This window comes from Megachile rotundata, chromosome 6 (genome assembly GCF_050947335.1).
Source record: "Megachile rotundata isolate GNS110a chromosome 6, iyMegRotu1, whole genome shotgun sequence".
Classification (NCBI taxonomy): domain Eukaryota; kingdom Metazoa; phylum Arthropoda; class Insecta; order Hymenoptera; family Megachilidae; genus Megachile; species Megachile rotundata.
In genome coordinates this window covers 5,044,981-5,053,845 of record NC_134988.1, presented here as the reverse complement: position 1 = coordinate 5,053,845, position 8,865 = coordinate 5,044,981, and the positions used below count along the sequence as shown (strand labels likewise).

At 28.0% G+C, this 8,865-nt stretch overlaps 3 protein-coding genes across 5 annotated transcripts; 2 read left to right on the top strand and 1 right to left on the bottom strand.

The window, feature by feature from the left end:
• The first annotated feature begins 1,015 nt into the window (after nt 1–1,015).
• On the top strand, nt 1,016–2,539 carry LOC100883423 (uncharacterized). Its single transcript, XM_003700192.3, has 3 exons — nt 1,016–1,794; nt 1,873–1,987; nt 2,096–2,539. Exons 1-3 carry the CDS (start codon nt 1,433–1,435, stop codon nt 2,366–2,368), a joined length of 750 nt encoding a protein of 249 aa, XP_003700240.2. The 5' UTR covers nt 1,016–1,432; the 3' UTR covers nt 2,369–2,539.
• Nucleotides 2,537–5,320, bottom strand: LOC100883312 (bleomycin hydrolase). Of its 2 annotated transcripts, none has more exons than XM_003700191.3 (4): nt 4,938–5,320; nt 4,267–4,583; nt 3,368–4,195; nt 2,537–3,308 (listed from the first exon to the last, which is right to left on the bottom strand). In XM_003700191.3, exons 1-4 carry the CDS (start codon nt 4,945–4,947, stop codon nt 3,093–3,095), a joined length of 1,371 nt encoding a protein of 456 aa, XP_003700239.1. In that variant the 5' UTR covers nt 4,948–5,320; the 3' UTR covers nt 2,537–3,092. The 2 variants fall into 2 exon arrangements, with proteins under 2 accessions (XP_003700239.1, XP_076388658.1); XM_076532543.1 differs by having other exon boundaries at nt 4,267–4,580.
• Nucleotides 5,321–6,390: 1,070 nt separating this feature from the next.
• Nucleotides 6,391–8,833, top strand: POLDIP2 (DNA polymerase delta interacting protein 2). Of its 2 annotated transcripts, none has more exons than XM_012298357.2 (6): nt 6,391–6,722; nt 6,944–7,099; nt 7,232–7,307; nt 7,383–7,724; nt 8,112–8,317; nt 8,604–8,833. In XM_012298357.2, exons 1-6 carry the CDS (start codon nt 6,628–6,630, stop codon nt 8,713–8,715), a joined length of 987 nt encoding a protein of 328 aa, XP_012153747.1. In that variant the 5' UTR covers nt 6,391–6,627; the 3' UTR covers nt 8,716–8,833. The 2 variants fall into 2 exon arrangements, with proteins under 2 accessions (XP_012153747.1, XP_003700238.1); XM_003700190.3 differs by having other exon boundaries at nt 6,398–6,722; nt 7,208–7,307.
• The last annotated feature ends 32 nt before the right edge of the window (nt 8,834–8,865 follow it).

Genomic DNA, 8,865 nt, shown 5'->3' with positions numbered 1-8,865 from the left:
TGTATTATTCCAATCGATTTGACCTTTTCAATCGAAAGTTTCTAATCGATTATTACGATTTTGTATAGTCGTAATATATCGAGGTTACAATTTGAACGATACAAATGCAAATATATATATTCCTTGCATAAATAAAAATGAAAAATATATTTGACACGAAAAATGAAAGGAATATCTACGTTTTGTTGCAATATAAATTTATCTACAAATGATTTATTAAATTTACGCGGTTCGATATATCGTATATGTATGCAATCGATAATCGAAGTGCAATATCTTCGATTCTACGTATTTCTACGAAAATTCCGCTTGACACAGATTTGAATTTCATAATTCTTGAATTATTGAAATACGACCGTCAATAACAAATAAAAACGCTTCATTCAAAATGAAAATAGTACATACGAAATGTTTTTGAATACGATTTCGATTTTTATCGAATTGAAATATTCTTAATAAACTCCGCAACTATATATATGTTGGCAATTTTTTAATGATTGCTGAAATTGTTGAATGTTACGATTTACTAAGTGAACCTTTCGTTATTGGAACTGTAACTGTATTATTTTACATTCTCACATTGTTTTTAAAGCATGCAATTTTCATATGTAAATGAAAGAAAGAAACGATGATGCGAAAGAAATTAATAGCTCTAATAAAATACGCATACTGAATAAAAGAGCACTGGGTATACACGCATGATGTCACGAATATCAGAAGAGCGCATGTGTAACCAATCAAAGCTACTATACTCAGAAGCGCGAAAAATGAACGGGTACTCGATATTCAACAGATCCAACATTTAGAGATTTAAAAATATCAAAATATATAAATCTAGAGATTTGATAATTTGAAAACTTTTAATATGTGGGAATTCAGAAATTTTTTAATTTGAGTATTTAGAAGTTTAACAATTTCAACGATTAGAAATTTATAAGTTTTTACTTTTGGAAATTTAGAAATTTCTAGATACATCTGATCAGTATTCAGTATTCTCGAAAATGAAGTTACATATGAAAATACGACATATTTTCTATATACTTCATTTTTTACGTAAAATCACTTCTTTCCTGTTTATGTACCATCAATAAGGGTACACCCTATATAGTTAATTAAATTTCTAACCTCAGATTGTCAACTAAGTAGTTTGTGTAGCAAACAAGACATTCAGAAATGTATTCGAAATCCTAAAAATTGTGTTTCTTATTTAAAAGTAGATATCGGTATCCTTTTCTTACGAAATACATCTTGTGGTTGATCTGACTGATGTAAATTTTGTAACTGATATTTAATACATACATGCTTGAGATCAACGTCTCCAATAAATGTTTATAATATGTCTTATTCGTATTGTCATGTAACGTTTTTACATGTAATGAAGCAATATTTACACATATTAACAGATGCATTGAATTTTCAAATTTAACAAAAAATGGATAATTCAATAAAGTTAGTTGTACATAGGGGCAATTCGATTTTTGATAGCATTATTATTACACCTTATTCTGTGATTAAATATGAACAGAAAGTTAGAAATGATAATAGCACTGATCAAACAAATGTTAATATAAACAAATATAACGAAAGCAATAAAATTTGCTTTAGCAAAAAGGGATATAATGCCTATTTTGCATCAGCGTATGTTGTAACATTAATGATATCACAAACATATCGTAGAGTTGCGCTTAAAAAATTGTTAGAATATTTAATGTACCAATTACAAGATAAAACAAGCACAGTGGTGATTTTAATGAAACTACGTACACCAAAGAAACAATTCTTAGATTATAACTGGTAAAATGACAATTAAAGATTAATAATTCATACTAATGATCCTGGTTAAACTTATAACGAATAACTTTTTACTCTCAGGAATAATAGGATTATACAAATGGTATTGGAAAGAAGGGAAGTAGAGCATGCTATGTCTTGGTTGTCTACTTTAGGTGGAGCATTTTCTGCTTTAGGAGAAGAATTTCAATATTGTGTAAGTATCATTGAAATGTTCATTAATAAATTTTTCATGACACTGTGAAAAATTGTAAATCGATTTTATTTACTTAGTATAGCTTAAAAACATAATGTTCTTATACAGGCTGAAATGGCTGGAAAAATTTCTATGAAGCAGTTCAAATTAGCACTTCGTCTTGAAGATCCTCTTTTGGTTGCACGTTGTAAACTATATGCTGCCTTAAGTTTAATTCAGCGTGGTAAATTAAAATTACCAAAAAGCATAATAAAGAATGTTTATCAATTTTCACTTAGTCAAAATGATATTCGGCTACAAAAGATGTGTCAAGGTATATGGGCTAAACTTAAATACTGTTATAAAATTAAGAAAGAACGACATAAAGTTCTTCGATATTAGTTATGAAACAATTTCTTATCATAGTTTAGAATTAGGCTAATTGAATTTCATACTCATGTTTGGAAATAAATAATAATGTACAAAATATTGTTTCTAAAAATGTATTTTTTGTAATTATTAACAAATTATAACATTCATTAATAAATTAAAGGCAATAATTATAGTCTATTACATTTGTGAACATTTTTATTAGTTTTTATACAATCATTGGTTGTTTCTTTAATCTTGTTATAGAAATATTACTTTTAAATAATAATTTTTAATACAAATAATATTAGATATTAATTAAAATTATTAACATAATTTCATGCTTATTCTAAAAAATATTTAATAACATATCTTAATTATTATTTAGTTTTTTATAATGTTTAAAGGATATCAAATTTATTTTAAAAGTAAATTATTGTAAGCAAAAACAAAACAAGCTCCTCATTAATGGTAAGCAAAGATAAATTACAAAACAGATTATACAAGGGATCATCTTAGATTTTAGGAACTATCTTAGGTGTACATTGTTAATGTTTTACCAATTTCAGCAATGTATGTTATTTCAAATTTAAGATCTTAGAATTATTTCATAGTTGTTAGTCAGTTAAAAACATTGTTGAAGTTTTGGTTTGTTGCACTTTGTGTACAGTATGTTCAAAATTTTATTTGCTATTCGATTTTGATCTCCTTTGTTAACTAAAAATTTTATCTTTAAATGCTTAAGCTTTTATCATTATTAGTGAGCAAGAGTACCCATAGGATCCCATGCAGGTAAGGTAATAGGATCCTGTTTGAATACATTTAAAACATCCGCTGGTACTATTTTTTTATCAACAACTGCTTCAAAAACAAATTCAGAAAACCATTCAGCTGTTAGTATCAAATATCCTTTTTGTCCATGATCATCACCCCAAGAATTTTCTACTCTGAATTTCTTAATTTTACCATCATTCTGGAAAAGATTTTGCAATGATTTACATTATATAATAAAACATAAATTATTTAACTTACATCAATAGAAACAGCTGTGAGTGCCATGGCATGCATCATCATAGAATCTCCATAAAGTAATCGGTCTGCTTTTGCAAGGTTAACTTGAATATCAGTTCCAAACATGTGTTCAAAGTCATAAGATTTCATGTCTAATATACCCTGTTTAGTTATTAACCTCTTGTTCACGTCACATCCAAACCATACAGGTTCATTTTGTTTTATACTTTCTGCGCACAACTTCATTAGTAATTCAGGTGGTTGATTGTTATACAATGTAGGTCTTCCACCTACAACATTTCCTAAACAATCTATTGTATAAAGTTTTCCAAATGGATTTGATGGTCTTGGGTCTGTTACTAGACATACTTTATCATCTACATTATAGTATGGTTTCACGTATTTCTCATAAAAGTCTATTGGTGTTATAGGCCCAATGCAATTGTAATTTTTAGACTTATCATAATATTCCCATGTGATTGTTTTTGATGGTATTCCTAGACATATACCAAGTATTCGATAAATCACTGTCATCTGTTCCAAAATTTGTGCTTCTATTTTCTCATTCGTTGCACCACTAGATATTAAATCTCTTAAGACTTTAGAATACTCTCTCAGTTTACTTTTTAAAATTGTATTCATACGTGAACTAGATTCACTACTATATGATTCTGGGAAACAAACTTTCGGAATAACACCATGTCTATTTATAAGATTGACAATCATATCCCATTGTCCACCATCTGTGACAGGATCATTTAGCAAGAATGAAACCAAACGACCATCCACTGGCTCATTTTGTTTAGCTGTTTTTACAATATTATGTAAAAAATAATTGCATCGTTCAAGCTATAACATAAACAGTATAACAATGAAACGTGTATACTTTTCACAAATTATTAAGAATTTGTAATATTAACCTTATCCCAAAAGAATAAATAAGCTTGACTAAATTCAAATTCATCTAAATTGTATTGCTTCATAAAGGGAATTCTTATAATGTTCAAAGCTGAAAATATCCAACATCGTCCTGAATTTTTTTGATTTGTTACAGGTTTCACTTCTGTTGCAATCTTATGAGTGAAAACATGTTGCGATTCTTGCAAAATTCTTCTTGAAATGCAAGCTTCATGAGGATTGGTCCTTGTAGATACATTTTGTGCCAGAGTATTACGATTGTCTTCATAAAATTTTGTGTAGAACTGATTTAAGATTTCTGGTGACAAAACACCTGCTGCTAAAATAAAATAATAAATCATTTATAATTTAATTCAATAACAATATGGTCATCTTTTTTATAGCACATTGAAGAAATCATATCTGTTTCTGATCAGAATAGCCATATAATTATTTGTTTCCTTAAATAATTAAGGAAATCATCTTGAATAGTTCTTTAAGACATAAATATCTTAATAAAACAGTGTTGACAGTGAAATAATTAATAACAATGGGTGTGGCTAAATGAAATGTTTAGTAAAATTTAATTTCCATTACATCAAATTTAATTTTCAGCTTTTTATATTGTAAAAATGTAATATTAGAGAGATACATGGTCAATGGAAATATGTCTGTAAATAAAAATGCAACTCACAAGCATCCATCGTGACGGGTAGATTTTTTTTACTTTAACTGTAAGAGATTCAAGAGTTTCTATCAAGTACATACAATATGGCAGTTTAAAGTAATCGCTGGAATATACTACTTTTATTGCCTATATTTCACTCGTTTGATAGATTGAGTGAGAGTGATAATTCTATTTACATCACACGCTACTTCATTTAAAAGAGTTTCAGATATCGTATCCAGAGTCCAATTTGAACAAATTTGAACAATGAAGAATTGTACTGTATATAAATCAATCAGAGAACGAATTGCCCCCTATACTTTATTCTACGAGAGAGTTTAAGCTCTTCTGCGCATGTCAACTCTGTTCGGCTCTAAATACTTCATAATCTATGATAATGCGCATTTGCTCTTGTATTGTAACCATACACTAAAAGTATATGCCCAGTAAACAACAATTTAATTTGACTACCTCTAGCGTAATTGTTAATTTTAAGTGAAAGCATTTGTTTGACATAAACTGTTATATTACTAATATACTGCTATATTTTATATGTATATTTGAAAAATTGAAAACAATGTTACTTTCACCTTGTTATAAAGTAAAACAGAGTATAGCCTAATCTACGAGAGAAGAAATCTATGTAGCTCTATGCTGAAGAAAGTTTCTAGAGCGATACTATGAGGCTATAAAAATCTATAGAAAATAGTATTACTAGCGGGTATTCGAATCCATCTTCTACCGCGAAATGTATAATGTTTTGAGATCTATAAAATGCAATTAAAAGAATTTTTGAATATAATGCTTTGAGTCTGTTATAAAGTTATTTTTCTGACTTAATTGAGCCTGTAGAAAAATTTTCAAACGTCATCTAATTATAAAAATACCTTATTTCGCGAAAAAACTCAATTTTCTGTTTCGATAGTTCTACTTTGATCGTTAGATAGCGCTAACTGTGCTATTTTTAGACAACACGCGCGAAAATGTAAACTTTAAAGTACATGTAAGAATAAAACTTCCAACATGCTTTTAGCTTTTTAAATTAATTACTTTGTGATAAACTATTATTTTTTATGTTGTTTTTAGATATTATATCTTCGCGGTACTTATGTACGTAATAAATTAATTTGCTTTTAGAAGTAAACGTATACTTTCAAAAATTGTATTATCAGTTTTAAAAATGTCTGTTGTAAATTAGCCATAATACATACTATTGTGCAGATGTTATTGCGTATAGTAGGAATCTGATCCCCTCGGTTGCCATTTGAAATTTGAGATGTAGATTAGGAATTTAAAAATATGGAAATACCAGGATTTGTAAATTTGATGATTTTAAAATCTGAACATTTGCAAATTTAGATTATTAGTATATTCCTTATATGTCAAGAACATCATAAATGCGCATATTTGTCATGCTTAATTACAAGTTGCGATAAAACTAATTAGTGTCAACATGCGCAGAATGAACGAAATCCTGCCATCTGATCACTATGATCATTTATAGAACATAAATCTAATGTTTTTACTGCGCACGTCGTTTTGTTATGAAAATGCGCCTTTATCTTAATTGTTCATCAAAACAGGACGAATAATCGTTGTTATAACGTAGCAAAAAAAACTTTCGAAATGTCAAAAAAACAATATGTATTTTGGATTCAGTGTCACATAATCTAAACTAAAAATTTCAATTTATTAAAAAGGGATCATTTAAAGAAGTATGGAACTTGCGCGAAATTTTGTCACTTGTAAATTACGATGCTATTTTCTTAAAGCACCCAAAAAGTTTTGTTTGTTTCAAGTACGACACATCAGGTAACACATTAAAGATTAGTAACTAAATTAAAGATATTAAATAAATATGTTATTATTTTGAAAAATAGATTCAGTAGGTTGTCTTTCTAATTGGAGTAATGAATATGTTACATTTAATTGCAGAAAGTAGTCCTTACATCTAACCTTTTTAGTTAACTTCTTAGTGCATGTTTCATGGAAAAATATTAAATAAAAATACATTAATCTTATTGTCTATATAGATTAGCAGAAGTGGGAAAATTAGAAACTCCAAAATTACAAGGAAAATATGAAACTGGTCAATTAATTTTACATAGAGTATTTGGTTATCGAGGTGTAATATTATTTCCTTGGACAGCAAAAGTTTATGATAGAGATATTCCAAATAAAACAGAAGCGTAAGTTGAAGCTTTAAGTAATTGTAATTTGTATCATAAATTTATACTTGTAAGTTCTATAATAAATAACGATAAAATAAGTTATTTGAAAGTAATATTTAATTACAGAAGTACAACTAATAATTATAATAGTGTAGGAAAAGAAGTAAAAGGTAGAACACATACATTTTATCAGGTATTAATTGACCAAAGAGATTATCCATTTATAGTAAGTACATTAAATATATTGAATCAATATATAAAAACAAATGGTATGCAATTCTGATGTAACATGTATTAATAGCGTGCTCAAACAGAAGCTGTAACATTTTTGAGTAATCATGAAAGTAGTCGCAGCTTATATACAATACCAGGATTAGATTATGTTGCACACGAAGATGTTTTGCCTTATACCACAAATGAGAAGACTGCATTACAACATGAACTATTTGACAAATTCTTAGCTTATAATCCAAATCATGATCCATGTTTTATTGCGCAAGAAACTTTGAAAGCTTGGCAAAAGAAAAATCATCCATGGTTAGAATTATCAGATGTACATAAAGAAACTACTGAAAATATTCGTGTCACTGTTATTCCATTTTATATGGGTTATAGAGGAAGTCAAGCTACAGCAGCACATTGGGTGAGTAATATTAATACGTTCCGTGCCACGTGTACCACCGGTGGTACACGGTAAACTTGATCGTCAGGCCACGTGTACCACCGGTGGTGCATGCAGTCATATTTATTCAATGCGCTGAAAACATATATTTTATTACAAATATAATTCTGTAAACTATATTTCTACCTAAAAAATGAAGCATTATACAAGATGTAGTATAGAACAAAAGTAAAAAAGAATTACTTATGTATTGAGGATGTAATGAAATATTGTGTGATAATATATTAATCTTTAGTCAAAATATCAAATGGCCTGAACAACAAGTCAGGCAAAAATGGCTTGGCACGGAACGTGTTAAACATACATAAGTTAAAAGAAATTTGTATTCTAACTAAATAAATTTTATAGTGGCGTTACTGCATACGTTTAGAAAATTTAGGAGATTTAAGTGTACAATTACGTGAAAGACATTGGAGAATATTTAGTCTCTCTGGTACATTAGAAACTGTTAGAGGAAGAGGTGTAGTTGGTCAAGAACCTGTTTTGTCAAAATTGTTACCTGCTTTTCAATATAGTAGTCATGTGAGCCTGCAAGCTGCAAGTGGTCATATGTGGTATGTAATTGGTTGTTAAAGTTATTGTTAGACTGATTGTTACAATTGGAATGATACAAATGTTTATTCATTTATAAGTAAATTATAAACTGTAAAAATTGTCTGTATATCACAATGCATAAATACTTACAATTTAATTATATTAAACTTTCTTTTAATATAATTTTATTATATAATTTTATTATATTAAAAGATATAATTTTAATTATATTAAATTTTCTTTCTTTCTTTAGTTTTTTTCAATTATTAGTGTTTAGTAAAGTATTATACTATTATGTTGCTTTAGGGGTACTTTCAGAATGGAACGGGAAGATGGGTATGCATTTGATTGCAGAATTCCACCTTTTTCATTGGAATCAAAATTAGAAGATTCATCAACACCAAATATGAATTCATAATTAAACCATGCAATACCAACTGTAAAGTGATTGTAATTGAACTTTTTTGATATATTGGAAATTTGTTAATGATTAAACTTAACAATATGTGACACTTAAATATACAATATTAATAATATTAGCTGTAACAATTGATTACAAATATTATAT

Coding starts and splice junctions, on each gene's coding strand:
- LOC100883423 (XM_003700192.3), top strand. CDS start 1,433: ATGGATAATTCAATAAAGTTAGTTGTACATAGGGGCAATTCGATTTTT. Junction 1,795..1,872: donor CAATTCTTAGATTATAACTG/GTAAAATGACAA, acceptor TTTTACTCTCAG/GAATAATAGGATTATACAAA. Junction 1,988..2,095: donor GAGAAGAATTTCAATATTGT/GTAAGTATCATT, acceptor GTTCTTATACAG/GCTGAAATGGCTGGAAAAAT.
- POLDIP2 (XM_003700190.3), top strand. CDS start 6,628: ATGGAACTTGCGCGAAATTTTGTCACTTGTAAATTACGATGCTATTTT. Junction 7,308..7,382: donor AAAGAGATTATCCATTTATA/GTAAGTACATTA, acceptor ATGTATTAATAG/CGTGCTCAAACAGAAGCTGT. Junction 7,725..8,111: donor AAGCTACAGCAGCACATTGG/GTGAGTAATATT, acceptor TAAATTTTATAG/TGGCGTTACTGCATACGTTT.
- LOC100883312 (XM_003700191.3), bottom strand. Junction 4,196..4,266: donor ATTTATTCTTTTGGGATAAG/GTTAATATTACA, acceptor TTTATGTTATAG/CTTGAACGATGCAATTATTT. Junction 3,309..3,367: donor TCACAGCTGTTTCTATTGAT/GTAAGTTAAATA, acceptor AATCTTTTCCAG/AATGATGGTAAAATTAAGAA.